Here is a 23,130-nt window from a genome sequence, read left to right as displayed (position 1 = left end):
TTCTACGAAATCACAGTGAGTCATAACGAGGTCAATGTTGATGTCCATTTAAGTTACCAAAAATGGCTCCTTGTGCAGTGAAGGGTTTATTAGACTGAGAGGCAAACTGCTTCTCGCTCAGTCATGTGGAATGGTTTCCACAGAACCCATTTAATACCAGCACTAGTACTGATATACTGGTCAACACAGAGCATGAAGTACAAATAAATACTTGTTGGTTTAAGAAAAAATACATGAATCCCTTTTGAGAAGTTTAATAGAAGTACAGCCACAAAGACTAGAACACCTAGTGTTCAAAAGTAAAATTACCATATTGTCGGGATGCTTGGGGCTTCCCATGCTTTAATTACAATATGATCAGACACATAGAGCTATTTGTCTGTTTGTATATCTGTCAGCGAATTTCCTGAAAGTGGGTGAAGAGGTGGAGCATGAGGAAATGACATCTTGGTACAGATTCAGACTGCTTACTTGAAATATGAAAAATAGGCCACTGGCTTTGGCAGATGATGTGCTGCTTTAACTGTTGAAAGTTTATCCCCTCACCTGTCAGTATCTTGGATATATGGCCTGTCTGTCTGTCTGTGAGCCAACAATGATTAAATGATAAATGGTAAATGGACTGATTCTTATATAGCGCTTTTCTACTCAAAGCGCTCTGTCATGTCATAACATGTCATCGTTTCAGGTTTCTGCAGTGTATTTGTTCTGTTTGATCCTTGTTACATTGGCTGTGTTTATGGTTTTTCCAGCCTCCGGCCTGAACGTTTGTCTTCATGTGTTAGTTTTTCATGTTTTTGTCATTTCCTGTTTTAGTCTGTAGGTTAGGTTTTTTTCTGTCTTTTTCAAGCCTTTTTCCTGCTTTTGTTCCTCTCATTTTTGACTGAAAGCCCCATCGTCATTACTCTCACCTGTGTTTCATCGTATAATTAGGCCCGCCAATTTAATGCAGTTTCCTTGTATTAAAATATCTCTGGGATTAAATGTTAAGTTAAAGGTGGTAACTTTCTTTAAGCTGACAGAAAGAGTCTGACCCCTTTGAGATCAGGTACGCTGTATGTGACCCACAGTGTAGTATAAGTTTGACATCCCTGGTTTAGATCCAGTTTGTAGTCTGGATGGGAGGAGTCATTTATGGTGTTGTGAGCCTTCTTCGAGCTGCTATTCCAGGGTATGTTGAGAGTGGAGGAGAGCTGGGCATACAAGATGCCCAGCTCTCTGTGAGGTTTGGAACTCTGCAGCTTTGAGTTGACAGAGCGTTGGTGATTTTTACACACTATAGACTCAGCACTCAGCGAGAACACGTTCTAAAAGTTCATGGCTAAGTTGCTGTGGTTCCACTTTGCAACAATAGCACTAACAGCTGATTGTTGTACATGTAGGACCAAAGAAATTTCACAAACTAACTTGTTGCAACTGTTGCATCCTATCACACTATCACACTCAAATTCAGTGAGCTCTTAAGAACAACCCGTTCATTCACAAACAATATGTTATAAAGGCAGACTGCATGGCTTGTTACTACATTTTATACACCTATGGCCACAGGACTGAAAACATCTAAATTCAAAGATTCAAAGAGTTTGGCCCAATACTTTTGTCAACGTAGTGGATAGTCTTGACTTTCCCTTTTGTTAAGGTGTTCACCTGTTCACCTGAGTGACATATTTCCTTTCATTTTTGTTAATGATGTTTTTGTTACTTACTTATTTAGGATTGTTTTTTAATTTCTGATATTACTGCTTATTATTACAGATCATTAATTAGATACCCATATACGGTGGCCCTGAGAGGTCAAATGCAGTGCAACTTAAGAAAACACTAATAAATAGAAAAAGAGCTAAGGTATCCGTGTTAGTGCTGCGTGATATTGCAAATTTTGGTATTGATTCAATACCAAGTAAACAGCTTACACACAAACAAAAAACAAAGAAAGAAACAAAAAAAGCAACATTTTACAACTTCAACCTAAAGCGCTCTATTTATGCAAGATAGCATGGGTGCTGTGTAGGAGTAAAGTCAGTTTCAGGCAGCTAATGTAGGGATAAATAGTGCCTCATAATTTATGAAATGAATCATCAATTTGCAAATGCTGAACACACTTTAATGACCGCAAAATCACTGTGATGTTTTACTTTCCACTATGATTAGTTGACAGCAAACAACAACAAAAAAACTGTCAAAAGAATTTTCATATATTTTGACACCTGGAATGTAAATGTGCCCGTCTTTAAAACAATTTGGGCAACTTCAGACTGTAACTACGCCCATGTTAAATTAATAAAGGGATATAAACACAGGGAGCTGGGCTTGCCTGTGCCATCAAAGGCGGTCCTACTCATCACCAACCCTTGTTGGGGGGGGCTGTGTATATGATTCATAGTTATATGCCACATGTTGGAGAAATGCTTCACTCCCACAAAGCGTGTTGTCGTCACTGGTCAGCTCCCAGCAGCAGCCTCCTGAAGGGGGATCTACCCCGGAGGGCTCCGCAGTTCAACTCTCGACGAGCAGAGGAGGACTCTCACAGTCCGAGGCAGAGGTTCTCAATGAAGATGTGAAGATAAGCAACGCCTCGGCTCCACCACCAGCTCGTTCACACGCTCCAGCAACGGCGGCCTCATTTCCAGTAAATGCAATTTGCAGCAGCCCTCCACTCGGGCTTTTCTTTTTCCTTTTCCTTAATTTTTCTCATTTGTGAGCGATCGCTATGGCAGTTCAGTCCACATCCGGGCCACAATGCTTTGACTCCATTATTGTCTAAAACTGGCGGAGAGGTTGATAAACCTTGTCATTTTTTACATTTAAATAGACATTTTTTTGGGACGCGCAGTGACGGCTGGGGTCGAGAGGAGATGTCTAACCAAGGAGTTCGGCGGAATGGCCCCGTGAAGCTGCGATTAACAGGTAGCCTGCAACGCTTTTAAATCCCCACGTATTCCCACACACACACCAGCTAGGAAGGCTCCGTGTATTTGCTGGCTGGGAACAGTTCACATGGGCTACGGAGTTGGCTCGCCGCCGGTGCTTTCTGCTCTCATTTGCACAGATTTGTTAGCAGCAACAGTGTATTTAAATTACTAGCTGACTTCACAGGGCTAAGGCAAGCAGGAAAAGCGGGGAAAACGCTTAATGAGGATATTGTTGCTCTTGGAAATAGTCTCAGCCTCGTGATTGTCGCCAGTAAAGCACCACCAGCCATAACACTGGTACCCGGGTCGCTCAGCTCCAGTAATGAGCCGCCTTCCAGTTGTAGCTGGTTGACGCTTATCAAACCTTAGTGTGTATTAGTGTCTCACATTTATATTCCAGCTCGTAAAATTCCATTATTTTTAAACAAAGGGGAGCTTTACAAGTGTTGTGCTTTTCCGCTGACAGACGGGCTCGCACAAAAGTTGGCTAGCTGAACGTAGCATTCCCGGTTAGCTGTAATCAAGTCTTTATGACAGGACAAGCTTCGGCTGAGATGATAAGCAGCTCAGGTCACTGGAGTCTGAGCAGTGAGCGAGCAGTGCGCCAGAACCGACAAACGGCTGCCCCCCTTTGTTTTGGTGTCGTCGTTAAAGCAGGTTAAAGTTGTATCCGTGAACCCGTGGCCCCCTTTGTACCGCTACGTTATGATTCACTGGGAAACACTTGAATGTCACTTTGTTTGGAAGTAGCATGTAGCTGTGCTGGTCTGCTCGGACCTGTCGCTCTCCTCGGCATCAGCACAGTCAGGAGGGGGGGAAATAAAAAGGTTTACACGAGAGCAGCTCACTGTTTTGACTGGAAGAGGGGGTCAGACGGCTGCCTCCTGGGTCTTTTTTTGTTTTGTTTTGATGTGCGTCCAAGGTCCGACCTGAATCCAATTAAAGGGCTGTTTGTTCCACCAGGAACTGCCGAGGGAAACATTTAAGTTGGTGATGTTTCTGATAGGAACAAGTGGAGATAAGCAGGGGATCTCAGTGAGGTGAGTGGGATACATGCAGAGTGGCAGAAGACCGGAAAGCTTTCAGCAACAGTTTCACAATGACGCAAAAATTAGATACTGATCATCCATACAGTTGTATATGAGTGTGTATTTGAGAATGCGTTGCCTTCAAAACTGTTAGGATCCCAGTCCTTACTTTCTCTACAGTGATGTTCCTCTGAAGTAAGGCTGCTAACAGAAACTAGACACTGTTATTAACATATAAGCTCGACATGGACAGAGCCCTGCTTATATAGCAGAGCATCTGAGACCCAATGACTACAGCTGGCCTCTCCCATTCTCTACCCAGGATCTCCTAACTGTCCCTCGCTCTGATTTTAAAACCAGAGGTGATCTTGCTTTTTAGGTTTTGGCATCCAAGCTGTGGAACAGCCTTCCTCAGCCTGTCAGGTCAGCTGATTGTGTTATTGGTTTTAAAGCTGAAAACACATTAGCTTTCTCTTAGTCTCATCCCCTTTATTTTCGACCCTTGTTTACAACTATTTGCATGTATTGAAGTGTGAATAGTTGATTATATGGCTTTCTATGTGTCCGTATTTTGGATCATTATACTTTGATGTGTGGATTTTACTTAAACTGTGAAGCACTTTGTAACTCTACTTTGCAAAATGAAGTTATGTCATTTTTTTTAGGTACACAACTTCAAATTAAAGTGGACCTTTAAAGCTAAAAGGGCTTGTTGCAGAGAGTATATGAACTGAGAAGCTATACAAGTTAAACAAGGATTATTTTGAACCCCGTGTCATGGAAAGCTACTCTAGTAGACTTGCAGGGTTGAGGAAAAATGCGACTTTGGAGATGAGCATAATAAAAGTCTCGGTTGTGAACTAGTTTGTCACTGCAGTCGTCTCCTGGTGGAATTCGAAGAATCTGAGTCCACTGTGGGGAAAAAATGGTGAGAGCAGGACATTGCAGCGCACCTCTCCTGTTTAAGCTCAGTTAAACTTGTGAAACACTCATCAAGAGTCAATATTAAGCTCCCTACTTATCAATCAGCAAGAGAAATAGAAACTACTACTTGCACACATGTATGTGTTTGGCTTTCAGGATCTTTGCATGTTTTGTTTTGTTTTTTCAGTAACACCAGCTATCCATGGAAAGTTTTTTTTTTTTTTTTTTTTTTTCCCCCCCCAGACTTATGTAATCTGGTGCTATCTCATCCATATGGTCCGCTCTGTTCCTTCGCTCAGGCCGTCGCGATCCCTTGTTCTCCAGCTCGTGCAAAGCGGAGCTCAGAGGAAGTTCTGTAGGAAGGCAGACAGAGTCCTCACTTTCATATTTGAAGCTTCACTCCACGTTGTCATTATGTTTCTTTGTTTAGCCCTGCACAGCTCTGTGTACTAGGTCGGTACAGAAGAAGCAATGAGTTCAGAGAGTGTTGCTATGTCGTAGCTGCGTGTTGTCATCTCCAGTGGAGTTTTTTTTTTTTTTTTTGACATGGCTCTCTGATTAATTTCTTCCCCCGACAGGTTGTGAGCGATGAGTTGCTACATTTAAACAGGCCCAGAACTGTTTGCGTCGTAGGCTTCTCTCCTCGCTGACAAGCCTCCTGTCCATTTAAAGCAGATGTTGCAGATGTTTGCCGGCTATTAAAGCAGGGGGAAAAAAATATCACAAGCAAGCTGCTAAAGCCCACACTTTGACTCCTGAGGGCAGGTTTCCATTATAACCTGCAGCTGATGTCTGCTAAGTTATGTCATGAAACAAACACGGCTAATGGCGTAACATTACATCACATGCACCTAAGTGAAATTGCTGAGAAACGACTCGTCTTATCGTCCGATGCATCTTAAGCTCTGTCATGCACGCCTGGCTTCTGGCATAACTTGGGATGCTTTCCATCATCTGTGCCTGAATTTTTTAAACTTTGCAGAAAAGAGAGCACGTCATTTGTACCCTCAGCAAATATAGAACCACAAGCTCGCCTGTCATAGAAGTAAAATCAGACCCATAAAACCAGAGATGGTTAATAACCAGGCACAGTCGGAGCGATGTCCTCATGAAAAATGCTTCTATCTGGAAAGATGTGCACCAGAATAATAAAACTGACCGATGTTTAATTTAATTTTTTTTTTTTTGTCTTCTGGTTAGGTCCTTTACGGGTTATTGCTGTTGTGTCTCAGCTCTGAGTTTACATGTGACTTGTTAAGCATATGGTTTGCTCATCTGAATTCTTTGGCGCGGCGTGAACCGCCGAAGAGAGCTATCTCAGTGGGATTCCCTGCAATTCTCCATTCGCGTTCCCACCTCTTCCTCTCTGAGTCACTCCTGTTCTTTCCGACTGTAAGCCTCTTCCCTCTCAGACCAGGGTCCAAAGCATATTTCACTCCCACCCTCTCTAACCGAGCTTCCTCATCACTCTCCAATCGTCCTTCTGTCTGATGCACTTTGTGTTTAGTTTATTTCTTTCTTTTTTTTCTGTTTTAAATAACCACACATGAGAGTTTGACAGTGCTGTTATTTTTCATGAAGTGGTTTGCAATATACCAATGAATGAACATGCAGAAAAAAACACACTTATTTGAAAGCTGCAACAAAGGCCCAGTGTGGGTTGGAGTGAAAGACTTGGGTCTTTTTTTAAATTGCAAGTCCTCGCTTTTCAGTGCAGCTCATCGCCTCCAGATGAGGGTCTTTTGGATGCTGCTTAACTGCAGAAGAACCCCCCCCCCCCCCCCCCCCCCCACACACACACACACACACACACACACACACACACACACACACACACACACACAGCTGGGCACCGATGAGGCTGTGGAGGCACACAGGACCTGATCATCAAAAATGTTTTAATGTGGTCTGAGCTGGCTGCTCGGTGCATTCATGTGGCCTCAGTCAGATCCATTTTTACAGAGTGGCTGTATGGAAGTGATTTGGGTGCATCTGGGTGTTCAGACAGGATACACTGTAAATACACAGTGATTAGCTGCATGTGGTGAAATGTCGACTCTGCTCGGCCCATCGCGGTCATGCATCTTGAGCAAACATTTCCACATTTTTACTTTTTGTTTTGTTTTTTTCTAAGCTTTTGACAGGTTGTAAAAGAAAACAAAAGAATAGCTGAAAAAGACCGGGGAGGAGTGGGAGAGGTGGAGAAAATAAAACAACAAGGGTGGAGGAATGTAACGAGCAATTATGGCACATCATTTGTAAACACCCCCCCCCCCCCCCCCCCCCTCCGCTGTGAGCCTCCCATAATTTTTAAATTGTCCCATCAATTAATTGACTGGCTGAAGTTGGCTTTCCTGTTGGTTCAGCTGCTCCTCGATGAGGACAAAGCCTTCTTGCGGTTGCTTTAGCCCTCAACTGCCGCCAGCAACGGCCCAGAGGAGACCAGATGTAGCAGGCGGGAGAGAAGAGTGGGCAGCTTTGTAGAGAGGAAGTGCTCCCCAGACTCGAACACTTGTCCAAACGTCACCCCCGACAGGTGGGGAGCAGAGCAGTCTAGATCCCCTTATGATAATAAGTAAAGTGAAGAACCGCAGTCGTATTACTCAGCGGGACTTCAGGCGTCTAGTGTGTTGCTTGTGTCACTGGGTGGCTCGCAGATGTATGTGCTCGCTGAATTATAACAGTGTGTATGGGTTTGATTAGTGGGCAGCGTGTGTGGTTTGGGGAGATTAACTCTTCCTGCTGAGCAGAGCTTCAACACCTCATATTTGTTGCTTTGTGATATTAATATTCGAACAAACAGTATTTTCCTGTATCCACACACTCTGTTTTATTTGGTGTCTGAAAGAATAGGGAAAATCAGCCGCGGTGTTCCCTGTTTGTACTCAAGTTTTCGACAGCAGAGATCCTCAGCCGGGGTGGCCTGTATCCGAAGGGGATTAGTTCTAGAGATACCAGTAGGGTACAGAGCTCATAGTCCTTTGAGAAGCAAAGCAGCCCACTCATGATCCATCCTGGTAGCTTATCTGTAGCTGTTATTTGGGGAGTAACTTTTTTTTTACATTTCGATCCAGATGTTGAAGCTGTGCGACAGATATTTGGGAATTTCAGTGCGGCCGTTTGAGCTCTTGTTGGCAGAGTTGGGACCACAACTGAGACAATTCAGGTCCCCGAGATGCTCAAGTCTGACACGCAGGCCCTCTGTGTGCCTCAGACTTCCTGTATTGGAGGTTGCAGGCCTTTATGCCTTTTATTTGACAGCAGCACTAGTGGCCAGGACAGTGGAGTTATCGAAGGCAGAATCAAACCAGTGTTGACCCAGACAACAATCTAGATGAATAAATGGGATTAAAGGCCAAAATCGGAGTGGGAAAAATCCACTGCTTTTCTCAAACTTGTGTGGTTGCCTCACATGTAGGTTGTGCCGCCTCATCTTCTGACCCATTTAAACACTAAACACACACACAGATGTACATCTTTTGCACTGTGTGTCAATTGGCCCTCCAGGTAGAGAAGGATGATCATGTCTGCTGTTATCTTGAGACAGGGACGACCTCCACACCTATGTTTTATGCAGTGTATGTGCTCGAAGCCACAGTTAATTACAGTTTTTAAAGAATTTAGATTAGCAGGGTATATTCAGGGTCCGGGATGAGTCAGATCAGGATCGCTACACTCCAGGATCGCACTAGTAGTGTGGCTTCTGTGGGCCTGACAGGGCAAAAAAAAAGAGTGCACAGAGTGAGACCATCTCTTTGGCCTTTGGAAAAATGCTAATCCTTCAGGGTGGTTTGGGGAAGACCTTCAAAGGCCTGCTCTCTTAACCTGGCTGTGGTGGTTAATGGGCTTGAATTGGATTAGTGGTGCGTGTGAGGGAGGGACGTTCCAGTGAAAACTAAACAGATTCTCGCCCGCAGGCACTTCTCCTATCATCCCCTGCATAGCTGTTATACATGCTGTCGGTCCCAAAAGCCCAACCCTCCCAACCCCAGCTCCATTTCTTGCCTACTTCCCAAACTGGTTCTCCCTTTGAAGTTAGAAACTCCACTTGAGGGTATTTTTTCCATTAGAGAGTTGCATGCATAACCGATATCAGTCCAGAACCCTGTTTGACTTTAGATGCCCTTGCATGTCTAAAAGAAGTGTATACTGAAGAACAGTATCCATCAGACATTGTGATTATATCTTATTTTACTGACAATTTGAGGGTAACTTGGGTCAGAATCACCCATGTGTGCATGAAGCTCGAGTTGTCTTTCACCTGATGGTCAGGATGTCTGCGATTATTTATTTATTTATTTATTTATTTATTTATTTATTTATTTATTTATTTTTATCACTCAGCAGCGTGCCCAGCTGAGATCACTCAGCACGTTTGCACAAAGTCTCATTAGCACTGATAAACATCGACGCATGCATGTAACCTGAGATTAATTCTTCAACGTGCTAGGTTGACTTTAAACTCTGATGGACAGGGGTTGACAAGATTATCTGTGTAACTCTGACTAACTTTAAGCAGATGGGGTGCTCTCTAGTCTCCCAGTGTTACCAGCTGTTGGTGGTGGTGGTGGTGTTGGTGCTAAAGCCACAAGACGCCAACAGCTGACTGGAAATGTCTGTTCATGCCTTAGCCTGACGTTTGAGCCCCCTTGAGTGCTCTTAGGAGACAGGATCAGAAGAGAGATGTTTATATTCACACCAGATCACATTTCCAATGGCATCTCCTCTGAAGCTGAGAAAATACACCACTGGATTCCTGTGCAGTTAAAAAATCTGACTGCATACGCACAGACAAGTAACTATGATATTTTAGCAGTGGCGCTTGCCTCAGAGTTAGAAAAATCCTAAATATGTGCAGAGGCTCGTAGTTACTCACTATTCCCCGTCTACTCTCGAATGACTGTCTGGTTGATAAGCGTTGCGGTTTCCTTCGCAGGAAGTCACTTAAGATATCAAACTCAAGATCCAGCCAAAACTGGGAGTGCCTGATGAGTCAGCGCTCGGGCAGATGCTACAGACACTGAACTCACTCATGTTTACAGATGTAGTCTGATATCTGCTTTTAACCCATATTATTACAGGCAAAGTGTTTGATGTACAAATGGCTTAAGACTAAAAGCGTTTTTTTTTTTTAAAAGATCAATACAAACCAATACAGCAGGAGACTTGTGCACTAATTGTGTAGGCATACTTAGTTATAGATAAACACGTCTAAGCATGTCTTTGAAATGTCTGCATACCTATACACTTTAGTAAGTATTGGAAAAATGGGTTAAACTATATGGAATGTGCATTTGATGCCTTGAGCTAGGCGCTTTTCTAAACATGAAACAGGAAATCATTAAGTCATCAGGGCCCTGCAGTGCGTGCCTACTCATTATTTAGTCAGCACAGTTTCTTTCATCTACTGACCAAACAGGACTCCGTTTAAATTGTTCTCTCTGTAGCCACATTGGGTTGTAAAATCTCTGCCACTGTTGCCACACGGTTGTTGTTTTTGAATTATTCCAGGCCTGTATTGACCGCCACTGGTATTGCGGGTATATAGTGCTGTTAACCCCCTCATCTGCGCTGGGTCTAATAGTTTTTTCTGGTTGATATCCAACTTCAGATTCTAGTGATGTAACCAGCCACCAACGGTGCTGCTTTTTTCCTCTCAACCAAAATATTTCTTTTTGCAGAGCAGTCCAATGCAGAAAAACAATTATCAGCAACAGGCTTGCAGAGTTTCCTGCACACAGACTTTATTTTATTGTAGGCAGCAAAGTATATTTGGTGACTCATCTTAGCAATTTTTCCAACTGTCTGAGAGAGCAATTCTATCTGCACTCGGTTTACCGGTGGATGATCCCCCCCCCCCCCCCCCCCGTCTTATTTTAAAAGTTCAGCTAGCCCTGGCCTCTCCATCTCGTATTTCTGCTGTCTCTCCAGAGAGCTTCTCATCCCACGGTCAGACACGGTTCAACTCCACCATCTTGCACCGCAGCTGGTGATTGTACTTTGGCTCTTAAAATCCTGAACCTGCAGCCAGTGGAGAGCTGTATGCACGAAGCTCACCGAGGTTTCAGAGCGGAGCAGGGACTTCCTTGGCCAGCTGCAGTCCAAGGTGATGGCGTCTCTCTGCAGGATGAGACGGACTGTGCCTTATGCTGTTTCATTATTCATTTACAAGCTGTCAAATTCTACTTTAGATATTTTATTTTGGCTGCTGTAATACAGGGATTTCTCAACTTTTGAGCTAAAGCATATCGTCTCATATTTAACAAAAAACAGGAGCATCTTAAACAAGTATTACTTAATAATTTAGAAAAGCACAGGTGTGCCTCGTTCCTCGCACACATGGATGCCCTCACAAATGGTTTCAGCATGGCTAAATTTGGGTCAGACATGATGACGCATGTCCTGTTGACACTTGTCAGGCACTTTAAACGCGACTCTCAGCGCATTGTAAAAGCCGTTTATTGCATGCACCTGCACACAGCGGCATTCGGCTCTAGTTAATGCTGAAAATTACTGTTAATGAACATGTGACGTCACAGCGTTAGTCGGACATTGCTGGCGTGCAGCGGAGCGCTTTCATCTACGATGACCGTGCTGTTATTGTCCCGAGATCCACCCAGTGCAACGCATCCATTGGCGAAGTGCAGAAGGGAAAATATGGCATGGTGGTAATGATGTAACGGTGCTCCCAGACGAAGCTGTGAAGTCATTCTTAGAAACTAAAAGTCCCCGGGAAATTTTGGAGGGAGCACGCGGTGGTCCTCAACTTCTGTTAAACAAGTTGGTACTAAGCACCCCTCCACTGCAGCTTGATCCAAGCCTCTCCTCTGCTCTCCTCCATTACATCAGAGTGGGCAAAGGAGCCAAGAAGCTAGAAGAGCCACGCAGCCACTCAAAACAGCTCAGGTCCAAGCCAACAGTGGTGCAAGCTTGCAGAAGCCCGAGCGGTGCCTCTGCTCTGCTCCGCTCACTGTTTTGACTTCTCACTTAGTAGTGATGGTACTGTGGAAGACTTTACTCGTCTGGATGGCTCTCTGTCAGGCACATTGTAGCACACAGAGTGGAAAGAGAGTGATGTACTGCGCAGGGGAAGCAGGAATGCCACAGTGCCATTGTGGCATGGTTTCCCACTATTTGGGAGCTGAAAATAGGAGGGCCGGACTCCTCTGTTATGCAATTGCAGCGGACTGTATCACGGAGGGAAAAGGTGACGTGAGGCGGATGAAATGCTCTCACATTAAGAATGCTGCCAGCCTCTTTCCTCTCACGTGTGGATGTGTGTGGCAAGTTTTCTCCATGTCATACAACAGGTTTTTTGCAAAGGCAGCTGACCTGTTTGATAATCTCCCTTTGTGTGCATCTTTGTATCGGCATCTTCTCTTTGTTTAAAGACTAGTTTGGTCAAAAGGTAATCTTAGTTCAACGTCACGAGGTCCTATTGTGTGTTTTCAAGCATTTAAAGAGTCATTTTTTTAGGATTTTGTATCACAGTTAAAAAGCTGTTTTTTGTTTCCGGGACTGGGAGCCCTTATGTAAGAGGAAAATTTAGGGCTTAACGTCACTTCACAATGTGGACACACTTTCTTACGCTATATAGCTGCAATAATCATTTGTTACACCCTAAAAGCCATGTGATAGTTTTCGCGGCTGCGAGTGTGCTAGAGTCCACTTGTATCCAAGTGATACAAATTTTTGTTATCAGATGGTGAGCTCAAGGCTCCTTGTGGATGTCTGCACCCCTGCCAATGTTTTGCTACCGTACTACAAGCAACAACTACACATGCTCCCGTCAGCCCAGATCCAAGCGGGCTTCAAAGAGCTATAACAGGAGCGACTACTCTTTCTCCATGGTGTCTGCAGCTGTCCATGTCCACTACAAAGTTTAATCCCCATCTGAGGAGTGTGAGGCATCACAATCATATCAGTTGCTGCTGGCCCTAAGATAACATGGGAGGGAGGCGTGGGCACAATATACTTGCTTTATTGGTGTAAATAGTCCCTGCTTGTGTGCACTTTTTAATGGTCCTCTGCAATTTCCTGATTTGTGCCAACTTATTTTGCTGACTGCTCAGATTGCTGTTCTAACTTTTATTTTCTTTCTTAATGCATGGCGTGTTTCCCAAGGTGAATTTCCCCAAATGTCTTCTGTTAAACAATCCAAGCCCCTAAATATTAGTTTACTACAATAATGGACAAAAAACAGAAACCTGAACTGGATTCTGTGGTATTGTCTTCTTTTAAAGCTCCCGTGTTTAAAATCTCCCCACTAGATGTCAGTAGATTGCAGATTGCAGTCAACTGAATTTAGTTTTCTTGTACCTCCCAATGCAAGTGCATATTCCTTGCTACAGTGGCAGCTGTAGGACAGACAGTTCTGGCTACCGTTCATCTGTAGTGAGTTTAGGCAGTCCGTCCGCTGTTTACCTTAGCTGGAGGTTATTTGCTCTGGAGGAGGGTGTAAAACTGTGAAAGGAGTCTGTCATCAGACAGTAGTGAGCTTCACTGAGTCATCGATTTGTATCAGAGATACTGAGGTGAGTTGTTGAGGATATCCTGAACTTTTGTCTCAGTAAGTGCTGCTGATTTTGCTGTTGTTGGCTGCTGGTAGTGAAACTAAGCGCATCTAATTGTCAGACACTTGGCGAATAAACTTTCCTCCTTAGCTCACTCAGCCTAACATTAGCTAGTGTTGAAGTACGCCGACTTCACGGATTCTTTTTGATGGTAGCGATCAGGCCGAGACTCTTACTTCCAAAACCAGATGTATTTATTTGCGCTTTACAATAAAATACGGATGCATCCGGAGAGCTAGCTAACTAGCCTGCTTCCGCTACGTTTAGCGAGGTCTGGCTCACAACCGGAAGTCAACACAATCTTATGGGTTCGGTGTCCCACCCATTGTACAACCCCCTTCAACTGTTCTGCCTTCGGTCTACCCCACCTCAGCACTATAAATAAAATCCTCTAAGTTTAAACCTAGCTCTGTAATCCTCTATACCTACAATGAAAAAATATACCATCATGTCCCACAAGCATCCCTGTTGTTATCAGCTGCCCGGAGACGGTACGGTATCATGTCTAACCTGCTGACAATAAGTAACTGTGACAATACATGCATGCTTTCGTGTCTTTAAAGCCTTGACTTTAATTCAGGAGATGAGGCTTGAGGTGAGGTTTTATCTAGATGTCTCTTTGTCTCCTGTCCTTCATATTTTCACTTCTTTGGTAAAGGGGACTTTTCATATCATTAATCACAGGCATGATCCTTCATGTCTTGAATCTAAAAGTGTAGACACAAATTGATATTAATTAATATACTAGTTTTGTATTCATCTACCTTCGGCGTACCACGTATGTAACCCCTCTCTAGTCACATAGATAAAGTGTGGTTAGATGGAACAGTGATGTCGAATTCAAAATGGCGGTGCAACATGTTGACTTCCACAAATTGGCGCCTGCTTTTAAACAGGAGTAGTCTGTTATTCCAGTTACTGTGATTGTTGCTGTGAGACATAAACATTAATACAGTCACTTCCTTTGCTCATTAAATCTCAAATGTCACCAAAGAACTATTGGTGAAAGCAGCCAGCGCTTAAAATAAAACCAAAGCTTATCTTCCCACCTAATGACTCACCTCGACTGGTTGCCCAAACATTAACAATATCATATAATCACTGGAATTTAATACATCCTTTTCTAACGCCACCTGGAAGAACAGGTCTTCGCTTCCTCTGAGCGTCTCAAAACATTTCACGAGCGCTCTCATTACTTTTCCAGCAGGTGCTGAGTGTGATGTATGATGATATATGGCTTCTCATAGTCACGGCCTTTTATCCTTTTTATGAAAAGAAGCTCTGGGGGGATTTTATGTCTTCTGTGGTTTTTCTTCCCTCTAATTCCATCACTTTTTTTATGCTTCTGGTCACACTGATTTGGGTGCAGCAGATGTCCCCAGTCATCCTTTCCTCCTGCAACAGGAGTCCAGGGAATCTTGAGTTTTCTATCTTTGTTTGTGCCATATACAGTGGATGTCACAGGGAGTTTCTTTAGTGCGTCTCACTGCTGCTCATTTGTTGACATCGGTCTTTTCCCACCATGCTCAAGACACGTGCAACTTGAAAGTTTACCTTTTCTGTTTTTCTCTCCGTTTAAAATGATTCATGGGGATATTATGTTGTTCTTTTTCCTTTCTAATTTTCAAAACCCTTGAAATTGCAGGTCTGTTTGGAGGTTTTTAAAGAGATTTTCCTGGCAGCTAGCTGTTCCATGATCACTCTGCTACCAGTGACTTTAATATCTGTATAATGTGACCAGAAGTCTTATCAGATTTGCATATTACATAAGTGGATTTACTAAGATGTAAAAACCTGCCAACGCAAAGTTATTTCCCAGTACCTACAAGCCAGTTTGTCTCAACCACATTTCCATAGTTAGTCTGTACCCCATGTAGAGTTGGACGGAGCTCCTGAAATTCTACCCAGCTTCCTCATTCTACTCTGCCTGACTGCAGTTTAAGGGCTAACGTTTAAGTGGTGGAGCCAGGTCTTTAAAAAGTAACCCACTTTGTTATAAACAGGGAAGCAGTGAATGAGCTCGGTAAATAGGTGGTGCGGTTGCCTCTGTGGCAAACATACTGCCCTTTAAAGCAGGGTCTTAAAGCAGGCCTTCTTTTCTCTTTTTTAAAATTTTGCATCAGCCTGAGAGATAATTAGACTCTTCAATGTTTCATCCATCATATTTATACTATGGAAAAGATGAGAAATGAAATGGATTTTTGTACATTTTTAGCATATTGACTGGAATTCTCAGTTTCCCAGGCGACTATGAACCTGTCAAGGAATCTAGTGCCGGTTAAATCCTATTATGCTGTTCCTTGAGACATCTGCCATGTTGGACGTGATGTAAACACGGGTTTCTGGCTCTCACCAGGTGAAATCGGTTGCAAAGAAACTGAACCACAAACCTCCTGGTGTTTTGGTTTTTTTTCTCTCCTCATGCTGGTCTGCAAAAACACGCCAACTACTAGCTGAGCGGTACAGAATCTTGAGAAGTGGGACAAACTTGAATTGGAAACGGTTTGCCTTCAAAGTAAAAGATGTTCCTCAGAGCTGCAGCTAACATGTGCACGGTTTTTGCCACATGTTGGGGAATGTACATTTTTCCTAAGCGACAGGCGGGTCCCCGAGGGGAAAAAGGTCACCGAATAGTCTGTAGGCCTGTATGGGTGGGGCTTTAGTGATTATTTTCCCTGATATATTTACTACCAGGTTACATGTCGATTAACAGAATCCTGTGCCCTCCTTGGTAGTCGCTTCAATCGCTTGCTGGGAAGTTGAGAGAAGATAATCTCAGGTCCCGCCCACTTTGCCTTGTTTGTGGTTATTTCACATGTAGTCGCTTGAAGTCTAAACAAGAACTCGAGGACTTCCTTATGCATGCCCATTATGGGTTTAATCTTTGTGGCACATTAGAAACACAGTCTTGGTTTAGTTTCTCTAGCTCTCTAGTTCCTCGAACTGTGTTGTCAAAAGAGCAATTGGATACATCACAGAGTCATTTCTCTTCAAAATGAACTTGGACTTGTTCCTGCTGGACTGTGCGTTATTTCCTCTTTGTGTCAGGCTCGATAGCTGCATGCCAGCGAGCCTGTCTCGCATGGAAGCTCCGGTACCCAGCTAATATCAGCTTCCCTTTGCTGCAGTTACAGTGATAGTGGTCTGAAGACATGGTGTTCAAGACTAAACATTACCCAGCATGCTGTCATTGGAGACGTATAAGGAGGCGGCTTGAAGATTAGCAATGAGCCGTCAGAATTCTTCATCTTGGCTTTCTCCCTCCGTTTAGGTTCAAAATCCCACAAAGGTTAGGGAGGAGTGGAAAAGGGGAAAAGGAAGCCCTTTGTTTATAGAAGAACAATGCGGCGCATGAGAGTGCATGGCGCTGGGCCTGCAGTCAAAACAGGGCAGACAGGCAGAGGAAAGGTCTGGGCCTGGACGAGAGGGGAGGAGGAGATGGGGGGGTTAATGCTACTCCCTGAAGATGTGTCAGACTGTCTGGCGATGCTGGGTCAGTGCACTGAACTGGAGGGACCAGGTGGACAGGAAGCGATGATCAGAATGTGGTCAACCTGAGTTGGCAGACCTACGGGGATTTCACGCAACCAGACGATCTGCTCATGCTCTCCATCTTCCTCTTAGCAGCCTACTTTTCCAGACTTTTTTTTTTTTTTTTTAACTCATGGATAGGGATGGGAATGGTGGAATATTACCAGGCAGTTGTCTCTGTTCCCACACCCCCATTTCCTCCACCTCATGGGCTCTAGTGTAATGGTTAACCGCAGAGCAACAGACTAGAGGCAGTGCGAGCCCTCTTTTTTTCTTTTTTCTTTTTTCTTCCCCCTACGGCATTGTGTTCCTTTCCCATGCTTTGTTGTGTTGCTTTGAGTGAATGTAACCATTATAGTTTCTACATATGTTTAGCTCACAACAGACCAAAGTCAATTCCTAGTCCTGACCAGCATTCACTACCACGACCTCCACCCTCCCCACCTCCCCTAGACATCACGTGACCACTCCCTTCCCAGGTGTTTGGCTTGCGTCTGGTGGACTTCATTGATTCGTCTGCACAGTAGGGCTCTTTGTGTACCAGCCTGTGAGAAACTGTGCCCATCCTCTCCCCACAGGTGGGACTTTTTAAACTTCACCCCCAAGGTCTCCGTCTTTGCCCGCATGGAGCGGCTGTCGCCACTCTGCGTATTTGATTTTTATTAAGAGACAGGCCGGCAAAGGAAGGAGCTAAGTCAATGCAAGCCGATAATCAGTTGTATGCTGTGTTTGTTTAGCTTTCCCAGCTGTCCTTGGGGGGGGTTGGGGATGGGTGGGGGGAGGGAACAGCTCTGTTTGGGCTGTAATGTGAAAAGCCATTATGTGACTAATAAGTTGCAGTCAGCCGAGGCGTTTCCACTCGCTCACTGAGAAATTAGGTTTTGGTTTTTTTTGGAGGTACTCTGTAAATCTACAGGTGAGTGTTGGGTGACATAGCATCTTGATTTTGATTGTTTAAAATGTTTTTTTTCCCTCTGCCTGCAGTCCTCAAATCATTTTTTACCCAGTTCTTTGTGGTTTATTAAAATAAGAAAGTAAAATGGGCTCTCAGGCTAAGAGGTTGTAGTTTTTTATCAGATGCAAGGAAGTGAAACTTATGATCCACTTTCAGGACAGGAAGATGGGGACGGCCAAACAGTCTGAAGTGACACATCACGACTTTACCCAAAAAAAACCCAAATCCCACTCAAAGTGAGAAATTCGAATGACAGATTTCCGACTACTGTGGAAAAAGCGCACATGCCCACTTGTCGTTCCTATCCAGTCGTTCGTCGTGGTGTGAAAGGCTCACAGCCTCGTGATTGTAATGTTAAATGTTTGTACCCATATCGTGCTGCGAGTGTCTCAGTGGCATTCATCCTGTCTGTAGTCTCCGCAGTGGTGTCCCCCCCCATCAGTCCTATCAGTCAGCGCCGCAGTTACTGGCTGCGCGAGCCGCTGCGACCGGAATGAGAAACACAGGCAGCACAGAGAAACCCTTCTCTCAGCTTTGCCTCGATACTTGCCGTCGCTATGACGACAGAGGATTTTAGATGGGCCTGAGATGCGAGGGGTTATTTGATGCTTTTCCGGAGTGAGCGACTGTGTGCCTATGTGATAGAAGAGCAAGTCAGGAACAGTCGCGTGACGATACAGTCGTCCCATAGATTGCGTGTCTGTGTAAAATGTAAAATGCAGATAATGGTTCGCTCAAATAAAAGAAGATTAATATTTAAATTTAAAAAAAGGGTTCTACGTACCAGAGCTACAACATTTACTCTGATAGCTGATCAGTAAGTCCTTAAGCAAATTAATCATCTTATTTAAACAATCACTTCAGTGAGTTAAAAAAGTGTCACAAATATCTCTAGTTAGAGCTTTTCACATGTAGTGACTTTTCATTCTTTATTCATACTGGGGTTTTTAATCTAATCATACATTTTATTAAATTGGATACAAAATCAACACAGAACAAGGATGTTCAAAGACACTGACTAGCACTATATTGCCAAAGATATTGGCATCTCGTCTGCCTTCACACACATGAACTTGAGTGACATCCCATTCTCAATCCATAGAATGGATTAATGTGATGTCGTCCCACCCTTTGCAGCTATAACAGCTTCATGTCTTTTGGGAAGGCTTTCCAAGAGGTTTAGGAACGTTTATGGGAATTTTTGACCATTCTTCCAGAAGCACATTTGTGAGGTCAGGCACTGATGTTGGACAAGACGGCCTGGCTCACGGTCCAATTCATCCCAAAGGTGTTCTGTCGGGTTGAGGTCAGGACTCTGTGCAGGCCTGTCAAGTTCTTCAACACCAAACTCGCTCATCCGTGTCTTTATGAACCTTACTCTGTGCACCGGTGCACAGTCATGCTAGAACAGAAAGGGTCCATCCCCAAGATGTTCCCACAAAATTGGGAGCACTCCTTCCAAAACCCAAGAAATAGTCTGGCACAAGTCACTAAGCCATTCCATTCTTATTCACTATATAGACTGATTCTTATATAGCGCTTTTCTACTCGGAGCGCTTTAGACAACATGCCACATTCACCCAATCACACAAGCACTTCTATGCTTTTAATTGCTTACTAACAAACATTCACACTCATTCATACTCCGATGGATGCATCGGGGTTAGTATCTTGCCAAGGATACTTGGCATGCAGACTGGAGGACCCAGGAATCGAACCACTAACCTTCCGATCAGTAGATGACCTGCTCTATATATTTTAGGATTAATATTACCTTCAAAAGATTATGGAGTTAACACTGTGTCTGTCTAAAATCTGTCTAAAGTGCTTTATAGCCATGGAATAGTCTAGCTGGCCTCTGAAATGTAAGAAAGTGAAGTCTGTTCTTTTTTTTCTTTTTTCTTTTTTTTTTGTGGGTTGGATCTTTGCATCATGCCTTTCTTCCAGCTTTATGTAGATGGAGAAAGAACACATGATTACATTTATCTGTGTGTGAGTTCAAGAAAGCCCGTCAGCGGTGACCCAGAAAAATAGCAGATTTACGATGTTACCCTGTAGGTGAGAGCTTGCCCACTTACTTTACTTAGAAAAGGCGTCGGTCATCATCACTTCATCCTGTAATGACATAAATTTGGATGAAAAGCCATTTCACTTAAAGTCATTACATAAACCTTTTGCATAAGAGGAAAAGAACCTGTTTCTCTGTATGTTGGGTCATTTAGCTACTGATGATGTACGGTGTCTCTACAGGGGGTTGAGCATTGCAGAGGCTCCCCAATTAGATCTGTAGGCCATGCCAAAAGCATTGAGGGGAATGCCCAGTCATGAACTCACAATAACGGCAATAAAATATTTGTGTGTAAAGCCGCAGGGGTTGGGCTCTGGGGGTGGATGAAATTTGCCTAGAACATACTTATGTTTATCAGGCTGTTTTGATTGAAACCACTGTGTAGTCTTGCATAAACCTTGCAGACGGTGCCTCTGGATTTGCAGACTGGCGTATTGTGGTCTGTTAAAGAAGGGTGTGTGCCTGTTACCAGGTTATCCCTCTCTCCACCTTCCCTGGTAGACACCATGGCAGGATACTGGAAGGGTGACCAATAGGTGTGATTGAATCAAAGAGAAACTATGTAGGTAGTAACACACCCTCTCACTAGTGATGGAGGGGAGTCTGGGAGGTTGCCAATCCAGTCTACATGTTTTATAGGCTTGGAGAAGGCTTATGACGTGGTTTCTCAAGGGATTCTATGGGAAGGTGCTTTGGGAGTGCACTTTCACATCCCGTCTGCAGCGTTAAACGAGACGTGTTAATTGTGGTTGTTGGACTTTGCCAAGGCTGTACTTTGTCTCCACTCCTGCTTGTGGTCTTTAGAATGTAGGCTTCCAGGCAAAGCTATAGTGAGGAAAGCATCTGACATAAGGATCAGTAGGTCACACCTCTGCTTTTTGCTCACCCAAAGGGCTGAAAGAACAAGACTGAGACTACAGGTGGCTCAATTTTCTTTACCGGGTGGTTGGAAAAAATCCAAAACTGGATGAGAACTTCAAACATTGCCTGATTCCTCAGGAGGAGCTATCTGGAAATAGTTTGCTCAGGGTACTGCTGCTTCCCATGTAGTTATGGCAACTCTTAATTGGATGAAGGAGTTGGAGGATGGATGTGTGGATGAATATGTAGGAGGACAAATTTCATTTTCTCATCAACATTGAGCTTTGTTGAGTTCCTTTCTACACTTTGGACTCTCCTGCCTGACAGAACCCACGCTCAGCTCCTCCCCCCGTGTTTATTTATTTGATGTTTTTTCAGGCTAGAATCGGAGGATCACAGCACTTACAACAATCTCATTAGAGAGACTTTACAAGCTGGAGGTGTGTGAAATTCAGAGCTTGTGAAGAGTGACGGTGATTGTCAGAGCGAAGGCGGCAGCCACCCTTAGAGAAGTTTCATGAAACTAAATGAAGCCAGTGCTTTTGCAAAGTGTGACAGTCGTTTCAAACCAAGGGTCCCAAAAACCCAGCCCGCCCTTTATGTTACCCCTCTGGGAATCCTTTGATTCCTCAGCACTTGCAACATCAATCACTTCGCTTCACAAAGACAGAAAGACTTTGCTGATACCCTCATTTGAAGCCTTTGGGTTAACTAAAGGAAATGGTGCGCTCAGTGGCTGGCAGTTCATTTGTTTGCATGTAGACGTTGAGAAGGTCAAAGCTGCTGTCATGTTGAACTTTAGAGTGGCTGTTTCCTGGAATCAGGGCATATCAGAACTGGCAATCCTTTCATTCCGTTGTGTCTTGTGAGTGTCTGATCACACACATTATAATCCTTCTAGTGTTTCAAAATCTGTAAAATATGGCTCCACTTAGGTTTATGTACATTTTTACTTTTTCTAATGACTGTGTATGGATGGATGGCTGGATGCCACTCCATCCTGATTGATGTCCTTTGTCTCCCCTTCTCGCTGCACAGCAGCATCAGACCTAACTGGCTCTCTCGCTGCTATTGTCTCTGTGCATCAACCATTCCAGCGGTTATCCCCTCTGTTTTCAGCTGTCGTTCGGCCCCTTTTATTTTTCCATAAGAAGCCTATATAGGTATAATTGTAGCGTTGCCTTCCTGCTCTGTGGCTAGTTGAGTGCTGCTTATGCCACTTACACAAGGGTCTGCAGCTTTTTCAGGCTGTGGTTGTCTTGCCTTTCCCTGGAATGGATCTCATAGGGTCCTAACTCTTGCTCCTTTGGGCCTGGACTTTAATTAAATGTTTTGTTGTCTATACATTTCCTTGCTGAAGAGTCATATTTCTCAGTCTTTTGCTAGTCATTTCCTCAGTCATGTTACAATGTAAACATCAACTGTCTGAATTCATTTCACTATACTAGATCTTTTTGGAGACACCATCATCTGTTACCTCAGTCAGCCCTTTAGTGCACCACGCACACACACAAAACCCATGCATTCACTCCCCAGTACTTGTTAATAATTAATTAGATCACTGGAGTTGGAGAGGAGAGTGATGTGTCTCGGGGAGCATGCGTGTGCTCACATGCTTTCCTCTGTGTTCAGGAAGAATGTGACCGAATGTGATGTGTACCAGATGTTTTAGAAATGAGGTGGGTTTCACTGGAACGTAATGCATTCCCAGGGATGTTTGCGGAAAGAAATTCTTCCTCATCTGTCGAGCATGTTCTTTACCACCCCCCCCACCCCCCCCACCCCCCCCCCCCCCACCCCCCCCCACCACACACACACACACACACAAACACACACGATGGCTGTTTTTAGTATCATGTGCATGCTCACTTGTGTCACTTGTGTGTCTTTCAACACCATAAAGCTGATTGTCGGTTCCTTTAATTTTGTCCATGCAGCATGTCAATAATATGGCTTTCTCCTTCTGATTTCTTGTGGTAAAATTCTTTGAGCTCAAACCAGACTCAGATTCAGACTGATGCTTGACATGGTGCACGTTTGAGTACGTGCGGCATGGGGGAGAGGAACAGGCAGTTCTGCTGCAGGCTTGAATGGCACAACCTGCAGCCCTCTCACCTTTAACATAAGAACTAACCAAGCCAACTTCTTCAAAGTGAATGAGGGGCAGGAGCACAGAAGCCTGAATCAAATACATGTGAAGCATTGCTTAGACCAGTCTGTTGCTACTGTCACAGTTTTTTTTATATATGCAGTTACAACAGCAATGATGAGTGGTTTT

The 23,130-nt window shown here is 44.0% G+C and overlaps 1 protein-coding gene across 2 annotated transcripts in view; it reads left to right on the top strand.

The window, feature by feature from the left end:
- Window positions 1-2,372: 2,372 nt before the first annotated feature.
- Window positions 2,373-23,130, top strand: part of smurf2 (SMAD specific E3 ubiquitin protein ligase 2) — a 54,178-nt gene continuing 33,420 nt past the window's right edge. The window contains exons 1-2 of one of the 2 annotated variants that reach the window (XM_040046023.1): window positions 2,373-2,629; window positions 2,813-2,907. In XM_040046023.1, the coding sequence (XP_039901957.1) occupies window positions 2,856-2,907 (52 nt within the window). In that variant the 5' untranslated portion in view covers window positions 2,373-2,629; window positions 2,813-2,855. Of the gene's footprint in view, window positions 2,908-23,130 lie in introns of both variants that reach the window. The other variant, XM_040046022.1, reaches the window with a different exon arrangement.

Source organism: Simochromis diagramma, unplaced genomic scaffold (genome assembly GCF_900408965.1).
Source record: "Simochromis diagramma unplaced genomic scaffold, fSimDia1.1 OVJJ01000150.1, whole genome shotgun sequence".
In the NCBI taxonomy this organism is placed as follows: domain Eukaryota; kingdom Metazoa; phylum Chordata; class Actinopteri; order Cichliformes; family Cichlidae; genus Simochromis; species Simochromis diagramma.
This window is presented reverse-complemented; position numbering and strand designations above follow the sequence as displayed.